General features: G+C 42.8%; 1 protein-coding gene across 1 annotated transcript in view; it reads left to right on the top strand.

Moving 5' to 3' along the window:
- The window catches only part of LOC140729175 (neuronal acetylcholine receptor subunit beta-2-like), a 60,417-nt gene extending 37,573 nt beyond the window's left edge, over positions 1-22,844 (top strand). The window contains exon 6 of the mRNA XM_073048647.1: positions 21,893-22,844. Coding sequence (XP_072904748.1) covers positions 21,893-22,045 — 153 coding nt within the window. The 3' untranslated portion in view covers positions 22,046-22,844. The remainder of the gene's footprint in view (positions 1-21,892) is intronic.
- Positions 22,845-23,484: the final 640 nt, after the last annotated feature.

The raw sequence follows: 23,484 nt of genomic DNA on the forward strand, positions 1-23,484 counted from the left end.
CAGTGAAGTTTAAGAGACTACTAGACAGGTATATGGAGGAATTCAAGGTGGGGGGTTATATGGGAGGCAGGGTTTGAGGGTCGGCACAATATTGTGGGCCGAAGGGCCTGTAATGTGCTGTACTATTCTATGTTCTATGTTCTAAATTGATAGTATCATAGAGAGTGAAGAAGCTGATCAAAAACAACAGGGGAATCTTGACTATCTGTATAAGAGGACCAAGGAATGCCAAATGGAGTTTAATTCAGATAAGTGTAAGGTGTTGCATTTTGGAATGTCATATGAGGATAAGACTCTTCACAATTAATGGCAGGTCTCTCTGGACTGTTGTATAACACAGTGACCTTGGAAATCAGGGACAGAGTTCTCTGAAATTGGAGTCACAGATGTACAGGATGATGAAGAAGGTTTTTGACATACTGGCCTTTATCAGTCAAAGCATTCAGCATAGACATTTGGAGCTGATGTTACAGTCATACACAAATCTAGTGAAGCTACACTTGAAGTATTGGGGAGTATTATGTTCAGGTTTGTTCACCCTGCTAAAGGAAAGATATTATTAAATGGATAGAGTGCAGAAGAAATTGGAAGGGTGCTGCCAGGACTTGAGGAACTGAATTATAGGGAGATTTTGGACAGGCGAATATTTTTTTTCCCCTTTTAGCACAGGAGACTGCAGGATTAATAAAGTCATAAGGACAGAGATAGGGTAAATGCTGTCAGTCTTTTTTCCAGGATTGGGGGGGTCAAGAAGTAGTGGGCACAGGTTTAAGCTGAGAGGGGAAGTTTTAATAGGAAATCGAAGTGCAACTTTTTTATGCACAGATGATGGTATGCATATGAAATGAGTAGTTAGATAAAGTGGTTGGGATAGGTACAAAGGCAACTTTTCAAGTATGATTGGGCAGGTACATGTTTAGAAGTATAATGACCAAATGCAGGCAAATGAGACTAGTTTGGATTGACATCCTGATTGGATGGACCAGTTGGGTTAAAGGGCTGTTTTCATGCTGTTTGTCTCTGGCTTTGCAGCTGCATCAGGTAATGGCAGAACATTTCATGCACTACCACCCTCTGTGCACAAAATGCCCTTTGTATATCATTTTTCTCTCTTTAAAACAATTGTGCATTGATTCCCCATGCAGAAATACTCATCTTTTCCAATTCACTTTATTTGAACCCTTCAGAACTAAAGAAATCTAAAAAAATGTACTCGAACCTCTATCAGCTTTCCCTGTGACCAAGACATAATGGTTGCCACTTTCAGAGCAAACATGCTTTACCAATGTATTGTTGTCTTGTGTTAACTTAAAAAGTAATTTCTTCCAGCACTTAATGATCAATACAGTTTACCATGCTGCTGAAAGCTCATAAAAAAAAGCAGAAGATTGTTTTGCCCTCAACAGAAATGAGGCCACCTAGCACTCACCTTACTGAGATAAACTTACATAAACATAAACTTACATGCTTCAGCAGACCACTGTGAAATCAGAATTCCACCACAAGCCTTTGCTAGCAAATTGGAACACATCTTCCCATCCTTCCAAATCAATTAAGAGAAATGCTTAACTAATCCACGCTATTAAATCCTTCCTCCGTTCTGCTTCATCTAACTGCCTGGTCTCAACCACTCAGCAGTCATCTCCCATCAAAGTCTATATCAGCTTTCCCTCTGACATCACTAATCATGACTTCTGGTGCTGTCTGTGTGTAACTTGCATGATTTCACTGAAATATCGTGGGTGTTTCAGTTTCTTCCCACATCCCAAACGTATGCAGGCTGGTAGGTTGATTTGCTACTGCAAAAGGGCTCCATTGTGTGAGCTAAAATCTCGAGGAAGCTGCGGACAATGCGAGTTGAATCCAGTGTGATGAATGTAAATGGGTTGTTAATGGTCAGCAGGAACTCTGAGATAAATGACCTGTTTCCATGATGGATGACTCTATGAACTCCATCAGCATTAGTGAACACAAAGTTTGCCAGCCACCTTGTCTGTATTATGGATGAAGGCAATTATTCTCTCAAATCAACTGAGAAGAGAGTGTTTAAGAATAACCCTTCCTTCTCTATTCAACATCTAATAAAAATTCCGCTTCTTTGAGTCAATTGATCACAACTTATACATATTAGAAAGTAAATTAATCTGTTAGAACACAATCCTTGCTTTTTCCACTCCTTTTACCCTACTTCATTGCATTGAGACTTGCACAAAAATAATCAAATTCTGAATCTGTCTGCTCCTATGAAGTGAGGACGAGCTTCCCAAAGCCCCCCCACATCCTCTACTACCACTGCTTTGCCAGCCTGCTAGCTCTGCCTGTGTATATTGACCTCTGTTGGAGGTTTGTCAGGCAGTAGCACCAAGAAGTGGATCTTGCACATATCTCAAGCAAAAGAAAATCTGCAGATGCTGGAAATCCAAGCAACACACACAAAATGTTGGAGAAACTCAGCAGGCTAGGCAGTATCTATGGAAAAGAGTACAGTCGCCATTTCAGGCCGAGACCCTTCAGCAGGTTTCATGATGAAGGGTCTCAGCCCGAAACGTCTACCTGCTGAACCATGTCTACGCCCACCTGGACAAGCCAGCAAGCACTGTGAGGGTCATGTTTTTTGACTTCTCCAGTGCGTTCAACACCATCCGCCCTGCTCTGCTGGGTGAGAAGCTGACAGTGATGCAGGTGGATGCTTCCCTGGTGTCATGGATTATTGATTACCTGACTGGCAGACCACAGTATGTGCGCTTGCAACACTGTGTGTCAGACAGAGTGGTCAGCAGCACTGGGGCTCCACAGGGGACTGTCCTGGCTCCCTTTCTCTTCACCATCTACACCTCGGACTTCAACTACTGCACAGAGTCTTGCCATCTTCAGAAGTTTTCTGATGACTCTGCCATAGTTGGATGCATCCGCAAGGGAGATGAGGCTGAGTACAGGGCTACGGTGGGAAACTTTGTCACATGGTGTGAGCAGAATCATCTGCAGCTTAATGTCAAAAAGACTAAGGAGCTGGTGGTAGACCTGAAGAGGGCTAAGGCACCGTTGACCCCTGTTTCCATCCAAGGGGTCAGTGTGGACATGGTGGAGGATAACAAATACCTGGGGATACGAATTGACAATAAACTGGACTGGTCAAAGAACACTGAGGCTGTCTACAAGAAGGGTCAGAGCCGTCTCTACTTCCTGGGGAAACTGAGGTTCTTTAACATCTGCCGGACAATGCTGAGGATGTTCTACGAGTCTGTGGTGGCCAGTGCTATCATGTTTGCTGTTGTGTGCTGGGGCAGCAGGCTGAGGGTAGCAGACACCATCAGAATCAACAAACTCATTTGTAAGGCCAGTGGTGTTGTGGGGGTGGAAATGGACTCTCTGACGGTGATGTCTGAAAAGAGGATGCTGTCCAAGTTGCATGTCATCTTGGACAATGTCTCCCATCCACTCCATAATGTACTGGTTAGGCACAGGAGTACATTTAGCCAGAGACTCATTCCACTGAGATGCAACACTGAGTGTCATAGGAAGTCATTCCTGCCTGTGGCCATCAAACTTTACAACTTCTCCCTCGGAGTGTCAGACACCCTGAGCCAATAGACTGGTCCTGGACTAATTTCCACTTGGCATTATTTACTTATTATTATTTAATTATTTATGGTTTTATATTGCTATATTTCTACACTATTCTTGGTTGGTGCGACTATGACGAAACCCAATTTCCTTCGGGATCAATAAAGTATGTCTGTCTGTCTGTCTGTGTGTCTATCTGTCTTTTCCATTGATGTTGCCTAGCCTGCTGAGTTCCTCCAGCAATTTATGTGTGTCCTTTCACATATCTGCCTGATCTGTAGTAGAAAATCCTCATCCTCCTTCCCAAAAAACCTGTTAAACCCCAGGACAAATGGTGATGACATTGATTCATGCTGGAGTAGTCTGGTGAATCATTTCTATACATTCTCTGTAGCAAGTATAGTAATGAGATTAAAACTGTCCAGTATACTTCATGTAAAGTCACACCAAAGCCCCATATAATTGTGGTGAGACATCTTTACTCCCGTAGTCAGTTAGTGCCAGTATGTCATTTGTCATCCTAAACACCTGCTTTAGCTGCATGTTATCTTTCAGTAAATAATGTACAAGGGCTTATGTGTTCCTTTGAACATCAGCTTTTACTCAGTGTGTCCTTCAGAAATATTTAGCATATCTGCTTTTAACAGTGAATATGAATAAAGTGACCATTTTATTAGGTACACCTGTACCCCTGTTCATTAATACAAATATCTAATCAGCCAATCATGTGACAGCACTTTAATGTATGAAGAGCATGCAGACATGGTCAAGAGGTTCAGTTGTTGTTCTGTCCATACATCAGAATAGGGAAGAAATGTGATCTAATGGAATGGCTTGAGTATCTCAGAAACTGATGATCTTCTGGGATTTTCTTTTTCATGCACAACAGTCTCTACAGTTTACAGAGAATGATATAGAAAACAAAGATTGTCCAGTGAGTGTCAGTTCTGTAGGTGAAAGTGCTTTGTTAATGAAAGACTTCAAGTGAGAGTGACTAGACTGGTTGAAACTGACGGGGAGGTAAATAACCTCATATTACAACAGTAGTGTGCAGAAAATCATTTCTGAACACACATGTCAAACCTTGTAGTCAAGAGGCTATATTGTATTTAGGATATATTGTATACATTCTCTGATAGTAAGGGGAACTATTGTACTACAGCAGCAGAAGACCATGAACATACTCTGATAAAGTAGCCATGCATGTCAATTTTTCAACTATCTGCTATGTTGTCCACTCACCTTTCTTTTGATAATCCCTTGAAGTCTCTTTGTTTTCTCATCATTCCCACTTACTGTATATTTGTGTCATTCGCATACTCAGAAATGTCGCATTCGGCCTACGCAGCTAAATTCCCTTTATGAGTATGAGTAGTTGAGACCCCTGCACTGCCCAGTATTCATCACCTGGAAGGGAAAGCCCTCTTTATTCCTTCTCATTCCTTTCTTTCATTCATTAACTAATTATCAAGCCACTCTCGTATATAACCCAGCTATCTCAAGCTCTAACCTTGTTCGCCAATCATCTGTGTGGAAGCTGACGGAAAGTCTCCTAAAAGTCCAAATACATCGCATTGACTGGAACCCCCCCCCCCCCTCCCCCACCTCTGCTCTACTGGAGACATCCTCAAGAAAACTTCCCTGGATAGCCAAAAAAAGGTTTTGCCTTCACTTGTCCATGTTGTGTCTGCACAATCTGTTTGTTATTTTTTATAGATGTCACATCCTTTTTTACGGATGCTATCATATTCCGAACTACTGAAGTAGGGACAGCAGTTTGATCATTTCCTGTCACCCCTCTCTGTCTGTTGTTAAATAGTGGGGTTACATATATACCCTGTAAAAATCAAGCATGGCTTTGAACATGATAACTATTGCATCCAACTACCGGTACTCTGTGTTAACAGCTGTCAAAATTCTGGACATGTAGACGATCAGGACCACACAAGTTATCAAATTTCTGGCTGAATAACTCCTTGAGTGTTTTTCCATGAATTAATCCTTTACATTGTCGGTGCTAATATGATTTGTCCACTCTGTCAGTAGATTAAAAGCCTCTATTACAATATGACCTTGTTGTAATCCCTCACTTCCCTCACAATTACTATTCACCACCAATGCTTTCTACTCTCTGCCACATTAACCCTACCTAGCCATTTTACTTCCATACTGTGATATGATCCAAAGATCTCTCTCACTACTGCTGTTATTAATACTTCAATCCACCTCATATTCTTAAATTTTGAATATGCATATGTAAGGGAAATAAGTAGGGTAGTTATGGAAACTATGGTGATTAAAGAAGAGGAACTACTGGAGATTTTAAAGAATATAAAAGTGGACAAGTCTCTGGGTCCTGACAGGATATTCCCTAGGACCTTGAGGGAAGTTAGTGTAGAAATAGCAGGGGCTTTGACAGAAATATTTCAAATGTCGTTAAAAACAGGGATGGTGCCAGAGGTTTGGCGTATTGCTCATGTAGTTCCATTGTTTAAAAAGGTTTCTAAGAGTAAACCTAGCAATTATAAGCCTGTATGTTTGACGTCAATGGTGGGTAAATTAATGGAAAGTATTCTTGGAGATGGTATATATAATTATCTGGATAGACAGGGTCTGATTAGGAGCAGTCAACATGGATTTGTGTGTGGAAGGTCATGTTTGACAAATCTTATTGAATTTTTTGAAGAAATTACTAGGAAAGTTGATGAGGGTAAAGCAGCGGATGTTGTCTATATGGACTTCAGTGAGGCCTTTGACAAGGTTCCACACAGAAGGTTAGTTAGGAAGGTTCAATCGTTAGGATTAATATTGAAGTAGTAAAAATTGATTCAACAGTGACTGGATGGGAGATGCCAGAGAGTAGTGGTGGATAACTGTTTGTCAGGGAGGACATGGCTTTAAGGGGAGGGAAGTTCAAGGGGGATATTAGAGGAAGGTTTTTCACTCAGAGAGCGGTTGGTGCGTGGAACGCCCTGCCTGTGTCAGTGGTGGAGGCAGATACACTAGTGAAGTTTAAGAGACTACTAGACAGGTATATGGAGGAATTTAAGGTGGGGGGTTATATGGGAAGCAGGGTTTGAGGGTCGGCATGACATTGTGGGCCGAAGGGTCTGTAATGTGCTGTACTGTTCTACGTTCTATGTTCTATGTTTTTACTCTTTGGCTTAGCCGGTGGGCTATCTCTGTTATCCCTGCTACCCCTTTGATAGCTCTTGCTCGGGAGAAACTTTACCTTGTGGGTTAAAGCATACTCGTCTGCTAACTTAGCAGTCTCTGACAGTGTCTCTGCTGCTTTCTCATCTAAGTACATCCTCATACATTCAGGGATGCAACTTTTAAACTGCTCAATCAATATCATCTCTTTCAGTTTGTCAAAATTCTCACTTGCCCCTTTCGAGGTACACCAGTGATCAAAGTACATGCTTTTCTCATGGGCAAACTCCACATGCATTTGGTTCCAAGGCTTCCTCAAATCTCTGAACTTTTGTCTCTCCACCTCCAGAACCAACTTGTGGACTTTAAGCACTGCATCTTTCACTGTATCATAATTCCTTGACCGTTCAGTGGTCAGGGCAAAATACGCCTGCTGAGCCTTCCCTTTCAACACACTTTGTAACATGATAGCCCACTTATCCCTCGGCCATTGTCGAATCCGGGCCAGCTTTTCAAAGTGTGGGAAATACTGGTGGACCTCAGCTTCATCAAAAGGCGGTATTAATTCAATTTCTTGGCCGATATTAAATGGTACCACTAGCTCATTACTCCTACCTGACGCTTGATCCTGTCACTGCCACATCTTCCTCTCAAACTGTCTCTGTTTTTCTGCCTCTTCTCTCTGTTTTTCTGCTTCTTCCCTCTCTAATTTCAGTCTCTCTAACTTCATTTGACTCTCTAATTTCAGTCTCTCTAACTTCATTTGACTCTCTAATTTAAGTCTCTATAGCTTCACTTGTTCCAGTTGCAACTGGAGCTTCTCTTTACCTAGAGGAAACAGTTTTAACTCCTCCTCACTAAATTGCTTTGTAGAAATATAGTGTTTCACTATTATCCTTTGGAGTTCCACCTTCGTCATACCCTTCTGTGCCTTCCTAAGTTTCAATGCAGTAACAACCTCCCACAGCTCATCCTTCTTAGCTTTCTTTAAGCCCGCAGGATCTGGCATTGCCAGAAAATCATCAACATCCATTTCTGCTGTTACTCCACACAACCAAATCAAAAGGGATTGTCTCCAATCAATTCAAACAAGCCCCCCCCCAACCAATTTGTTCATATCCGGGACACAGGCCCCAATTTTTGTCACGTGGTTAAAGAACCAGCAGAAATGGAAAATACTTTGGAATCTGGTATTGCTAATAACTAATAGTGTTTATTAGTAACTACGCAATACAGTAATATAAATGCAGATATATCAAACAGGTTAGCAATGATTATAGATATACATGTGTGGAAATAGAAATACCAAGTTTCTTCAAGCCAAGGGGTAAATGAATACAGTCTTACGATGGTGTAAAGTTCAGTTCAGTTCGTGGTGTTTAGTTGAGAGGGTTGGAAAGAGAGAGGGAGGTATGTAGGTCTTCAGGTGAGCTGGTGCCGTTGATCTTCCCGTTGTCCTCCAAAATCCTTTTAAAGTCACCGACTGTGACCATAACCAAGGCAACCATTCTTCTGTGGTAAAGTTATCAACCCAGGCCAGGGTTGGACACACCAATAACTCCCCACCGGTCACACCTTTTCTGCACTGCGAGAGACACTGATCGATTCTCCTGATCGATCCTCCAAAAACCCACCTTCCTGTGGGCACAACAAGCTCATCCAGTGTCCAGAACCGGGTCCAGCAGCTGACCTGGTATTTATTCCAGCATGCTGAACACCAGCTGTCCACCGAACTGCTCCGCCCTGCTCTCTCTGTAACAACTTTACAAGCAGGCAGTGTCCTTGTGGAAATGTAAACAAACTGCCAAGAAACCAAAACATCAATCTTCCGAGCATTCTTCGCATCTCTCTCTCTTAATAACAAGGTCTCTGTGTTGGACACCTCCCTCTCTCTTTTTAAGAGCACAGTTCATAGGGTCAGTTCAGGACCCCATGACAAGTTGATAGTGCAAAACAATCTGACTTCTCAGAAAGAAACTTTCCTGAAATTGCTTGCGTTCCTGCTGGATTTAGCATTCTAATTTTCAGTCCATCTGCATGATCCATTTTATACACATGGACTCTCTCAATCCTTTTGTTTTTCCTCAACCTTTATCCGACATTCTTGTATTTCCCCTTTACCTCACAGAAGAAAATGAAGTATAATGGCTCAGTTTAAAGTAAACAGTGACATTATTGCAGTGGTGAGGAATGATATAGAATTATTTTGGGTAGAGGTAAGAAAAATCAGTAAGGACAATAAGTCACTGGTGGGCATGCTAACAGTACCTACTCTGTAGTATAAAGTGCAAAACAAGACATAAATGGGGCTTGTACGAAAGGTACAGTCATAATTATGGATGCTTTGCATCATCATATTAATCAGACAAATCAAATTGACAAGGATAACCTTGATGAGAAGTTCTTAAGGTATATTCAAGATGATTTCTAGGTTGTGTAATGAAATTGGATTTAATAAAAATCACAGTAAAGGATGCCTTGAAAAGAGTGCAGCACTTCAAATTCAGATTGAAGGTGCAAAACTTGATTATCAAACTAATGTCTTAAAGTTAAATAAAGGCAAGAATAATGGAATAAAGAGAGTTGTCTAATATGGACTGGAAAAATAGATTAAAGGATAAATCAATGACAGATAGGTCAGGAAACCTGTGGTTTCCTGATGGTTCTCTACAAAGCTACATTCCAAAGAGAAAGACGAGTTTGATGAGAGTTATGCACTACTGTGTCCAAGAAGTTCAAGGTGGAAGAAAATTGAAGGAAAGATGAGAAAATTTGGAATTACTGTGGAACCAGCAATAGACAGCTACAAATTATAAAGAGAGCTAGCAAAGAAACAGAAACAGAGAAATGAGCCACTGAAGGAAGCTTGTCCTCATCTTCTAAAGGGAATCTTGCACTGTTCACTCTATAGCAGAAACCTTAAAGCAAACCTTGGGGTTAGTTTGGGAAGTAGATGGTCCTGGATGAAGAGAACAGGCGAAGGGCAATTTGTAGACAGAGAGAAGCCCTATAGAGTGCAGGGATCTAAATGTCACCCTCCTCCTCCAGCATATCATACATCATAAGGAAAGAATACAAGTGGCTGTTTACTTCACACAAGGCAGCATGTCAACTTTGATAAACCTAAAATCTTTAGTCACTTTTTACCGTATGTCAAAAGCCTAACTCCAGTTTATTGAAGGATATAGTGAGTGAGTAGTGGTGACCTACTAAGTGAGGCAGCCATTTACTCACCAACATTTCCTTTAAGGATCAAGCTGATGAGAAGATCAAATTACACACACAAAATGCTGGTGAAACACAGCAGGCTAGGCAGCATCTATAGGAGAAGCACTGTCGACGTTTCGGGCCAAGACCCTTCGTCAGGACTAACTGAAAGGAAAGATACTAAGAGATTTGAAAGTAGGAGGGGGAGGGGGAAATGCGAAATGATAGGAGAAGACCGGAGGGGGTGGGATGAAGCTAAGAGCTGGAAAGGTGATTGGCAAAAGTGATACAGAGCTGGAGAAGGGAAAGGATCATGGGACGGGAGGCCTAGGGAGAAAGAAAGGGGGAGGGGAGCACCAGAGGGAGATGGAGAACAGGCAGAGTGATGGGCAGAGAGAGAAAAAAACAAACAACTAAATATGTCAGGGATGGGGTAAGAAGGGGAGGAGGGGCATTAACAGAAGTTAGAGAAGTAAATGTTCATGCCATCAGGTTGGAGGCTACCCAGCCGGTATATAAGGTGTTGTTCCTAATTTATCTTATCAAATTTTACTTTTAGGTGACCTGGATCATTCATTTTTCTGTTCTTTTCACATTTTCACCTAGCTTCGTGATTTCTATCCAGCTAACTAACGGCCTATAATTTTTGGCAGATTTTTGTAATTGCTTCAGATTGAACCAGTGTTCTCAGTGCTGGCATTTGCTGTTGACAACACGGGAGCATGTCAATTGGAATATTAGACTGTTCACTGTACACAGGATGAAATCTACAGGCAGCTCAGTGATAATGGATTGCTTTGTAGTGTTGACTCAGCAAGCGGTTAATTAGTTGGTAGAATTTATTCTGCAGCTTTCCACCCTGTTTGAGCTCAGGTTTAAAATGTAGATTTCCACCAGTCCTCTGGTAGCAAAACATTAATATTTCATTGGCTCCTTTCATGTCCTCTTCATCTTTAGTTTTCTCTTTGAGGTAACTCGAAGCAGTAGGCTCCTAATGTTGTCCTATTTCCCTTTCACTGGACTGAAAAGCAGGATTTACATGGCATCTATGCCCTTTCAAGCTTTTAAAAAAAATATTTATCAGATAGTTAGCATGAATTTACAATAAGTAAGATGTGCTAGAGTGATCACACATTGGCCTTGAAATTCCAGTTGTGGAAAGGCCAGAGGGTGGGCATCTTGCCCACTAGTGGTCTGGACTGTGAGGGTCCCTCCTTATTCAGCCAGAGGTGGCTATTCCAGACCCTGAACAGGTGAATGTCCTGCCAGTCTCATTTTCTACTCTCATGTCAAGAATTTGTGTCTCAGGTGATCTTCTGGCCTGACCAACAGCCGCGAGTTGTCGAAGATGGCCCTGAAAAGACTCCTGCACCTTATCAACTCCATGCTGATCAATGTCGAGAATGATGCACTGTCTCTTTGATGTCTCTCCTGCTCTGCCTTTTGAGCAATGTGATTATATCCTGGGTTTCCTGGTGGAGTCAGAGCAGAGCCAGGTCCCAGTTGGAGATGAGCCATATTGTTGTCAATGAAGTCTGAAAGGAGCTCTATCTTGCAAAAAATTCAATTTGAGTCAGTCCATACTCAGTGCAAAGAACTAACTTGTCTCATCACTGCAAACTATGACATATTTCACCTACTTTCTGGGGCTAAGATGAAACTGAGATGGAGTAAAACACAGCAGTGCGATTCAGATGTTGGGGCCCACTGTAACCATCAAGCAGTCACCAGTGCTGGAATCATTTAAATCTGTCATCAAATATCCTGAGTCTGAAGCAGCATTTCTTTGTTAACTGAAACACAATTTCCATAGCAAGCCGATAAATAATGGAAAGAACAATTAGGAAAAGATAATTGATGGGATTTTCAACTTCATTAAAGTAACTTCTCGTTATTCATTTTAGGCTGGATAGGTTAGTGAATCTCAGTTAAACAGATCCCCAATTATTCGTTTGGAGATACAGCGCGAAATAGGCCCTTCTGGCCCTTAGAGCTGCATCATCCTGCAGTGCCTGACAGCCCTGATTTAACCCTAGCCTAATTGTAAGACATTTTACAATGACCAATGAACCTACCCAGTACATCTCTGGAGAAAGTCCACACATTCCACGGGGAGGATGTACAGAGACTCCTTGCAGCGGATGTCAGGATTGAACACCAAAGGGTGACACCCCGAGCTGTAATAGCATCATGCTAACAGCAATGCTACTGTGGCACCCAGTTCATTGAATTCTCCAGCTCATCCTTTTAACAATTTTGTACTAGACTTTCAATATTCCTCCAGTTTCTAATTTTGCAAAATGCCTCCTGGAAAAATCTATTCTTTACTTGACTTGCAACAAACTTTTCCATTGTGTGAGGTTCTCAGTTATTCGTGCAGAGTACTGCAAAGGAACACTTAGTGACTTGGGGGGACTTGGTAAGACACATGCTTGACTGAGACAATGAGATCACCCAATGGTCATTTGGCCAAAGCCCAACAACGCTTGCTAAAGTAATGAGGAGTGGAACAGAAATCAGTCAAGTTCACTAATAACCTAATGTTATGGAAGATGCCATTTAGCCGTGATGCCATTCACAGCTCCCAAACCAAAAGCTGTGAATGAAATAGGATCTTTATTGTCTGTCAAGGGCTAAAACCGTGGCACTTAAGTGTGGCGACCCAGGTATGACTCGCAGAGGGCTTTTTCAAGAGCGAAGAAATAATTCCAAGTGAGGTTGGTGGCGACGTCAGATGCCCATCAACTCTGACAGGTTTTGCAGGACATTAGTTCCTACAAAGTGAAACCCAATAGCATGAATGACAACAATCTTTCACCACCAGATGAGCTCAATGCCTTCTATGCCCGCTTTGATAGGGAGAATATAACTACAGCTGTGAAGATCCCTGCTGCACCCGGTGACCTTGTGTTCTCTGTTTTGGAGGCCTACGTCAGGTCGGCTTTCAGGAGGGTGAACCTTCGCAGGGCATCAGGCCCTGATGGAGTACCTGGTAAGGCTCTGAAAACTTGTGTCAACTGATTGACAGGTGTATTCAAGGACATGTTCAACCTCTCATTGCTATGGTCAGAAGTTTGTACCAGCTTCAAAAAGGGAACAATTATATCTGTGCCCAAGAAGTGTAGTGTTAGCTGCCTTAATAACTATCATCAAGGAGGCACCCACATCTATAGTGATGCAGTGCTTTGAGAGGTTGGTCCTGGCCAGAATCAACTCCTGCCTCAGCAAGGACCTGGACCCACTATAATTTGCCTATTGCCACAATAGATCTTCGGCAGATACAATCTCTTCACAAGGCCTTAGATTGCCTGGACAATACAAACACCTATATCAAGATGCTGTTCATTGACTACAGCTCAGCGTTGAACACCATCATTCCTACAGGCCTGATTGAAAAGCTACAAACCCTGGGCTTCTGTACCTCCCTCTGCAACTGGATCCTTGTCTTCCTAACCAGAGGACCACAATCTGTGTAGGTTGGTGATAACATCTCCTCCTTGCTGACAATCAACACTGGTGAACCTCAGGGGTGTGTGCTTAGCCCACTGCTCTACTCTCTCTATATCCATGACTGTGTGGCTCGGCATAGCTCAGATACCATCTATAAATTTGCTAATGATAAACCATTATTGTCAGAATCTCAGATAGAGACGAGAGGGTGTACAGGAGCAAGATATACCAACTAGTTGAGTGGTGTCACATCAACAACCTTGAACTCAATAGCAGAAAACCGAAGAGCAAACTGTGGACTTCAGAAAGGGTGGGATGAGGGGACACATAGCAATCCTCATAGAGGGATCAAAAGTGGGGAGAGTGAGAGATTTCAGCTTCCTCTGTGTCAAGATCTCTGAAGATCTATCCTGATTCCAACATACTGACATAAAGAAGGCAAGACAGTGACTTTATTTCATCTGGAATTTGAGGAGATTTGGTTTGTTACCTAGGAAACTCAAATGTACTGTGGGAGAGCATTCTGACAGACTGCATCACTGTCTGGTATGGGGGTGGGGGGCTACAACACAGGATTGAAAGAAGCTACAGAAAATTAATCAGCTCCATCTTGGGTACTAGCCTCTGTGGTATGCAAGACATCTTCAAGGAGCGGTGTCACACACACACTTATTGTAATTGATTTACTTATTTTTCCCTATATTATGTATTGCATTGTACTGCTGTTGCTGCTAAATTAACAGATTTCACAACGTATGCCAGTGGTACCAGGTAGTAAGCCTGATTCTGATTCTGATACTGATACTAGGGATAAGCCGACATGGAATTGGCAATCTGATAATAATGCCCATGCCAGGTCACTTCTCCTCTCTCCCGAAACCCATCCCAGTGACCAGAATTCACACAATAATCTGAGATTACATCGATAAGCATCCACTTAGTTGCCCTTTCTAAACAGTGAATATTTTGTAAATTGATTGTGGCAATAAACTTAAATGAACCCCCGGAGCCTGAGATTAAATGTAACAGTTAGTATAGGGGGAAAAGAAACCAGGAGTATAATTCCACCGTGAGTGCCCTATGGAGAAGGAGGAACTGCCTGTTCTTCCAAATGGTGCCATGGAATAATTATTCCCCCATCTAAGTGGTAAGCATAGCCTTAGTTTCACATTTCATTCAGAAGTTTTACACCTGCTCATTACTGCACTGCTGTGTCTTCCCTGATTATGTTCAAATAGTGTCTTATGTTATTATGTTCAAATAAATGCTGACAGGATATCAACCATTTCAACTTCACCACACCTTGTTCCAATTCCAACCTCACTCCTTCCGAACTGTCTGCTCTCCACTCCCTCCACACCAATCCCAACCTTACTATAAAACGCGCTGATAAGGGGGGTGCTGTAGTAGTCTGGCATACTGACCTCTACCTTGCCGAGGCACAGCGACAACTCACTGATACCTCCTCTTATTTACCCCTCGATCATGACCCCACTAAGGAGCACCAGGCCACTGTCTCCCACACCATCACCAAGCTTATCAGCTTTGGGGATCTCCCATCCACTGCCACCAACCTCATAGTTCCCACACCTCACACCTCCCGTTTCTACCTCCTACCCAAGATCCACAAACCTGCCTGTCCAGGTAGACCCATTGTCTCAGCTTGCTCCTGCCCCACCGAACTCATTTCTGCATACCTTGACACTGTTTTATCCCCCCTTGTTCAATCCCTTCCCACCTATGTTCGTGACACTTCTCACGCTTTGAATTTTTTCAATGATTTTAAGTTTCCTGGCCCCCACTGCCTAACTTCACCATGGATGTCCAGCCCCTATATACCTCCATCCCCCACCAGGAAGGTCTCAAAGCTCTCCACTTTTTTTTGGATTCCAGACCTAGCCAGTTCCCCTCTACCGCCACTCTCCCCTGTCTAGCGGAATTAGTCCTTAGTCTCAATAATTTCTCCTTTGGCTCCTCCCACTTCCCCCAAACCAACGGTGTAGCCATGGGCACCCTTTTTGTTGGCTTTATGGAACGGTCAATTTTGCAAGCCTGTACGGGTATCCGTCCCCCACTTTTCCTTCACTACATCGACGACTGCATTGGCGCTGCCTCCTGTACACATGCTGAACTCATTGACTTCATTAACTTTGCCTCCAACTTTCACCCTGCCCTCAAATTTATCTGGTCCTTTTTCGACACCTTCCTCACCTTTCTTGATCATTCTGGCTCCATCTCTGGAGATGGCTTATCTACTGATATCTACTATAAGCCTATGGACTCTCACAGCTACCTGGACTTTTCCTCTTCCCACCCTGTCACTTGCAAAAATGCCATCCCCTTCTCGCAATTCCTCCGTCTCCGTCACATTGAAACATATAAGATTATTAAGGGATTGGACACACTGGAGGCAGGAAGCATGTTCCCGCTGATGGGTGAGTCCAGAACTAGAGGCCAATTTAAGAATAAGGGGTAGGCCATTTAGAACAGAGATGCGGAAAAACTTTTTCACCCAGAGAGTGGTGGATAGGTGGAATGCTCTGCCCCAGAAGGCAGTGGAGGCCAACTCTCTGGATACATTCAAGAGAGAGTTAGATAGAGCTCTTATAGATAGCGGGGTCAAGGGATATGGGGAGAGGGCAGGAACGGGGTACTGATTGTGTATGATCAGCCATGATCACAGTGAATGGCGGTGCTGGCTAGAAGAGCCGAATGGCCTACTCCTGCACCTACTGTCTATTGTCTATTGTCTATTATCTATTATCTACTCTCAGGATGAGGCTTTTCATTCCAGGACGAAGGAGATGTCTTCCTTTTTTAAACAAAGGGGCTTCCCTTCCTCCACCATCAACTCTGCTCTCAAACACATCTCTCCCATTTCCCGCACATCTGCTGTCACCCCATCCTCCCGCCACCCCACTCGGGATAGGGTTTCCCTTGTCCTCACCTACCACCCCACCAGCCTCTGAGTCCAACATATAATTCTCCGTAACTTCTGCCACCTCCAATGGGATCCCACTACCAAGCACATCTTTCCCTTCCCCCCCCTTTCTGCTTTCCACAGTGATTGCTCCCTACTCAACTCCCTTGTCCATTCGTCCCCCCCATCCCTTCCCACTGATCTCCCTCCTGGAACTTATCCTTGTAAGTGGAACAAGTGCTACACCTGCCCTTACACTTCCTCCCTCACCACCATTCAGGGCCCCAGACATACCTTCCAGGTGAGGCGACACTTCACCTGTGAGTCGGCTGGTGTGGTATACTGTGTCTGTTGCTCTCAGTGCAGCCTTTGTATATTGGTGAGACCCGACGCAGACTGGGAGACCGTCTCACTGAACACCTACACTGTCTGCCAGAGAAAGCAGAATCTCCCAGTGGCCACTCCTTTTAATTCCACATCCCATTCCCATTCTGAAATGTCTATCCATGGCCTCCTCTACTGTCAAGATGAAGCTACACTCAGGTTGGAGGAACAACACCTTATATTCCGTCTGGGTAGCCTCCAACCTGATGGCATGAACATTGATTTCTCTAACTTCCATTAATGCCCCTCCTTCCCTTCTTACCCCATCCCTTATTTATTTTTGTTTGTTTGTTCATTCATTCGTTCATTCCTCCCTCTCTCCCCCCCCTTTTTTTCTCTCTCTGCCCTCTCACAATCACTGCTTCCCTGCTCTCCATCTCCCTCTGGTGCTCTCCTCCCCCTTTCTTTCTGCCTAGGCTTCCCATCCCATGATCCTTTCCCTTCTCCAGCTGTGTATCCCTTTTGCCAATCAGCTTTCCAGCTCTTAGCTTCATCCCTCCCCTTCCTGTCTTCTCCTATCATTTCGGATCTCCCCCTCCCCCTCCCACTTTCATATCTCTTACTATCTTTTCTTTCAGTTAATACTGACAAAGGGTCTCGGCCCGAAACGTCGACAGTGTTTCTCCCTATAGATGCTGCCTGGCCTGCTGCGTTCCACCAGCATTTTGTGTGTGTTACTTGAATTTCCAGCATCTGCAGATTTCCTCATGTTTGCGTTTTTAAATGGTGTTGCTTATGTTTTTTTAACGAGTTAACATGCAAGCAATGATAAACTTAGAAGTTAAGAAAGTCAAGGTTGAATTTATTGTCATTTACACAAGTACACGTATTCACATGTTATGTGCAGCAGCATCATTGGCACATGGCATCATATAATCATCATTCACAAGAAAAGCATAAATTAAACAAATTATATGTAATTTTTACAATGAAGAAAACAATTATAACAAAAAACATAAGTTTTAATGCAAAGTCATCAATATGGTCACAGTGCTGCTAAACTCCAGTGATTTGTGTTGAGCCAGTTGGTTCAAGAACCAAATAGATGAGGGGAAGTAGTTGTTTTTGATCCTGGTGGTGTGTGCCTCTGCAACACTGTGTTCTACTGTCATGATGAGGCCACAGAGGAGCAACACCTTATATTCCATCTGGGTAGCCTCCACCCTGATGGCATGAGCATTGATTTCTTGAACTTCCAGTAATGCCACCTCTTCACCAATCCCTGTTCCCTTTTTCTCTCTCTCACCTTATCTCCTTGCCTGCCCATCACCTCCCTCTGGTGCTCCCCTCCCCTTTTCTTTCTTCCATGGCCTTCTGCCTTCTCCTATTAGATTCCCTCTTTTCCAGCCCTGTTTCACCAATCAACTTCCCAGCTCTTTACTTCACTCTTACCCCTCCTGCTTTCACCTATCACTTTGTGTTTCTCCACCCCTCCCCTCACCTTTTAACTCTACTCCTCATCTTTTTTCCCCAGTCCTGATGAAGGGTCTCAGCCCGAAACATAGATGCTGCCTGACCTGCTGAGTTCTTGCAGCATTTGTGTGTGTTGCAATAAGATAGGATGTCCTAGATGGTGGGGATTCTTGATGATGGATGTTGCCTTCTGGAGTCATTTCAACCTTGAAGAAGAAACTGCAGAAAATTCTGTTGTGAAAGTCTTTGCTAGATTATAAATGGAGTGTTTTTGGACATTTTGTTCTGAAAATAGATTTTATAGGAAATTTAGAGTAGCAAGCTCTTAAGGCTACATTTTGAACTGAAATGCTGTTCTTCTAACTGGGTATAAGAGTAATGGAAAATACAGGAAATACTTAGCAGGTCAGGGAGCCACTGAGAAAATGGAAACAGAAGTTAACATAAAGCTACCCTGACCTGCTCATTATTTCTAGCATTCTCTTCTTTTTATATTCTTAATTACAGCTACCGAAGTATTTGTATTTTGAATACAATGAATGCATGTTTGGCTACAGACAAGGGTAAATTGTGCCAATATTTGCTCACCCATACATTACAGGTTACTTTCAATTTTTCTCCCTGTTTAGCATCAGTGGAAGTGTAAAGGAACAAAGTTCAGCTAAGTTGTTAAGTTTCCTCTTGCCCAAATTCAGAATGCCACCTGTTGAGTTTTATGCCGTATGATTTAAAAGAAGTAGATAAAAGGTTAATGACACTCTTAGAGAAGGAATGCATATGACTGGAAGATCCCAAGGACGACATCACTCAAAAAGGACAGGAAAAATTTGCCGGGGGAGGGGAACCAGAGTGTTAGAGCAGATGGTGAGGCGGAGGAGGATAAAGGTCATGCGAGGACTGCTTGTGTGGTCAGAAGTCAAAGGTTTGGATGTGATAGAAATTTTCTCAGGTGCCAAACTGAAGAGACTGGGGAAGAGGCATCTGGCTCTCAAATAGAGAAAGATAGGAGACAGAGTGTGAGGGAGGATAGGCAGGTGATAGAGAGGGGACGCGCTCAGACCGAAGGTTTGAGATGTATCTATTTTTATCACAAGCAGTGTTGTGAACAAAGTGGATGAGCTTAGAGTGTGAATCAGTGCTTGAGGGTGTGATGTGATGGCCATTACAGAGACTTGGATGGCTCAGGGACAGGAATGATTACTTCAAGTGCCGGGTTTTAGATGTTTCAGGAAGGACCGGGAGGGAGGCAAAACAGGTGGGGGCATGGCACTGTTGATCAGAGATAGTGTCACGGCTGCAGTGGGTGAAGATTAGGAACAGGAAGGGATCAATAACTTTACTGGGTGTTTTTTATAGGCTGCCCAATAGTAACAGGGACATCGTGGAGCAGAGAGGGAAACAGATCCTAGAAAGGTGTAATAATAACAGAGTTGTCGTGATGGGAGATTATAATTTCCCAAATATCAATTGGCATCTCCCAAGAGCAAGGTGTTTAGATGGGGTGGAGTTTGTTAGGTGTGTTCAGGAAGGTTTCTTGACACAATATGTAGATATGCCTACAAGAGGCTGTACCTGATTTGGTATTGGGAAATGTACCTGGTCAGGTATCACATCTCTCAGTAGGAGAGCATTTTGGAGATAGTGATCATAATTCTATCTCCTTTACCATAGCAATGGAGAGAGATAGGAACAGACAAGTTAGAAAAGCGTTCAACTGGAGTAAGGGAAATTCTGAAGCTATCGGGCAGGAAATTGGAAGCTTACATTGGAAACAGATGTTCTCAGGGAAAAGTACGGAAGAAATGTGGCAAATGTTCAGGGAATATGTGTGTGAATTTCTGCATAGGTACGTTCCAATGAGACAGGGAAGTTATGGCATGGTGCAGGAACCATGCTGTACAAAGGCTGTAATAAATCTGGTCAAGAAGAAAAGCGTACAAAAGGGTTCAGAGAGCTAGGTAATGTTAGAGATCTAGAAGATTATGCTAACAGGAAGGAGCTTAAGAAAGAAATTAGGAGAGCCAGAAGGGGCCATGAGAAGGCCTTGGTGGGCAGGATTAAGGAAAACCCCAAGGCATTCTACAAGTATGTGAAGAGCAGGAGGATAAGATGTGAAAGAATAGGACCTGTCAAGTGTGACAGTGGGAAAGCTTGTATGGAGCTGAAGGAAATAGTAGAGGTACTTAATGAATACTTTACTTCAGTATTCACCATGGAAAAGGCTCTTGGTGATAATAGTGAAGACTTTCAGCAGATTGAAAAGCTTGAGCATGTAGATATTAAGAAAGAGGATGTGCTGGAGATTTTGGAAAGCATCAAGTTGGATAAATCGCCGGGCTCATATGAGATGTACACCAGGCTACTGTGGGAGGTGAGGGAGGAGATTGCTGAGCCTCTGGCGATGATCGTTGCATCATCAATAGGGATGGAAGAGGTTCCAGAGAATTGGAGGGTTGCGAATGTTATTCCTTTATTCAACAAAGGGAGTAGAGATAGACCAGGAAATTGTAGACCAGTGAGTCTTACCTCAGTGGTTGGTAAGTTGATGGAGAAGATCCTGAGAGGCAGGATTTATGAACATATAGAGAGGTATAATATGATTACAAATAGTCAGCTTGGCTTTGTCAAGGGCAAGTTGTGCCTTACGAGCCTGATTGAATTTTTTGAGGATGTGACTAAATATATTGATGAAGGAAGATCAGTAGATGTTGTGGATTACAGCAAGGCATTTCATAAGGTACCCTATGCAAGGCTTATTGAGAAAATAAGGAGGCATGGGATCCAAGGGGACATTGCTTTGTGGATCCAGAACTGGCTTGCCCACAGAAGGCAAAGAGTGATTGTAGACGGGTCATATTCTGCATAGAGGTCGGTCACCAGTGGAGTGCCTCAGGGATCTGTTCTGGGACCCTTAAACTCTTCGTGATTTTCATAAATGAGCTGGATGAGGACGTGGAGGGATGGGTTAGTAAGTTTGCTGATGTCACAAAGGTTGGGGGTGTTGTAGATAGTGTGGAGGGCTGTCAGAGGTTATAGCAAGAGATTGATAGGATGCAAAACTGGGCTGAGAAGTGGCAGATGGAGTTCAACCTGGATAAGTGTGAAGTGGTTCATCTTGGTAGGTCAAATATGATGGCAGAATATAGTATTAATGGTAAGACTCTTGGCAGTGAGGAGGATCAGAGGGATCTTAGGGTCCAAGCCCATAGGATGCTCAAAGCAGCTGTGCAGGTTGACTCTGTGGTGCAGAGGAGATTTACAAGGATATTGCCTGGATTGTCTTATGAGGATTGGTTGAGTGAACTCAGCCTTTTTCCTTGGAACAACGGAGGATGAGAGGTGACCTGATAGAGGTGTATAAGATGTTGACAGGTGTTGATCGTGTGGATAGTCAGAGGCTTTTTCCCAGGGCTGAAATGGTTGCTACAAGAGGACACAGGTTTAAGGTGCTGGGGAGTAGGTACAGAGGAGATGTCAGGGGTAAGTTTTTTACTCAGAGAGTGGTGATTGCATGGAATGGGCTGCCAGCAACGGTGGTGGAGGTGGATGCAATAGGGTCTTTTAAGAGACTTTTGGATAGATACATGGAGCTTAGCAAAATAGAGGGCTATAGGTAAGCCTAGTAATTTCTAGGATAGGGACATGTTCGGCACAACCTTGTGGGCCTAAGGGCCTGTATTGTGCTGTAGGTTTTCTATGTTTCTATGTTTCTAAAATATACACAGCAATAAATTCCTTTCAACATTTGTGTTAAGATTTTGACAAATTATGTTCTGACATGCATCTATCTCTGATTTTCAGATCAGTGAAGACTGGAAGTATGTCGCTATGGTTATCGACCGCCTGTTTCTGTGGATATTTGTATTTGTGTGTGTGGTTGGTACTTTAGGTCTGTATCTTCAACCTTTCTTCCAAAACCACACTTCACCACACGTCTTTTCTGATGCAGAGTGATGCTCTTCCCAGCATGGTGGTTGCATTTTCCAATTTGAAAGAAAATCCAGGGCACCAAACAAGCATGTGCTGTTTAGAGACACAGAACAATGGTGATATTGATGACACTATTCACTTTAAAACAAATACTGTTACATGATTAACCAATAAAGAAATTTTAACATGATCTCCTGTTTCCCTCTCCCACACCAATTTGGAAAAAGTTGAAATAAAAGCTTATTGCAAGTATGCGCTCTGCCAAGTAAGAGCTTCCATATTTGAAAACTTACAGCACGTCGGTCTCTATAGGCTCAGTGCCAACATTGAATTTGATTCAAAGATTAGTACAATAGGATGACTGTAAGGATATGAAAGAGCAGCACTCTTATGTCAAAAGCCAATGAACAAAAACTTCCCACCCTTGATTTACAGTAAATGATACAATCCAGGAATTCCCACTGGAACTGCTGACTCTTCATTACTTCAACTCCTAATAGACAACATCTTCATGATTTATACAATTGTGTGAGAAAGACCAAATGGGATACTTTTTAATCACCCGAATCTGTACATGAAACATAGCTCATGCTTTTATTGTTTAGTACTGTTGATGCCATCGCATTGCTTGTTTGTCAACATTTTATTGAATATGAGGATGGCTTTACATTAATTCAATGATCCATGCAAATTATTGTAGATGTCATTCAGGTAAAAAGTATGAGTTATGTTTGCAATTCTGGCCTGTGGTGATAATGAGTATATTGGATGTTTCTGTAAGGAGAAAAAATGGATCAAGATATTGAACATTAATAAAAAAAACTTCTTCCTATAAACCTGATACATGGATTGATCTATATAGCTCTTTCCCCAGAATATATTCTTTCATATGCAGGATGAGAACATCCTACTGATGAGGCTAGTATGAACTGCCCACCACTTGATTAAGACAGGGGTGAGCTACCTTTTGCACTGCTGCAGTCTTCCTCATGAAAGTGCTTCCTCAGAGCTGTCCAGCAGTGTACCCTAGGATGTGGATATGATGATAATAAAGGAGCATTAATTTATTTCTAATTTAGGATATTCTGTGACTTGCACATAGCCGTGTACATATGTAATTGCTGCCCTTATAATTTTTAATGGCAGGAGTGGAAGACTTTGGGAGCTAGGCTTGGCAAGTTGTTACAGTACACCTACTAGATGGCATGCATTTCAATATTGTGTGCCTAATTAGGGAAGGAATTAATATTTTGGTGTGGAGATTGGAGGGTCAATGAAGCAGGTTTTTCTTTGTCAAGGGTAGTTTAGCTTCTGGAGTTGCACTCATCCAGGTAGAGATAATTCCATCATACTTCCAATCTATCATTGTAGACCATGGAAGGACTTTGGGAAAGATTTCACCACAGGATATTCAGCCCATGTTTTTGTGGCTGTTCCAGCCAAGGCTCTGCTCGATGGTGGCA

Source organism: Hemitrygon akajei, chromosome 6, assembly GCF_048418815.1.
Source record: "Hemitrygon akajei chromosome 6, sHemAka1.3, whole genome shotgun sequence".
Classification (NCBI taxonomy): domain Eukaryota; kingdom Metazoa; phylum Chordata; class Chondrichthyes; order Myliobatiformes; family Dasyatidae; genus Hemitrygon; species Hemitrygon akajei.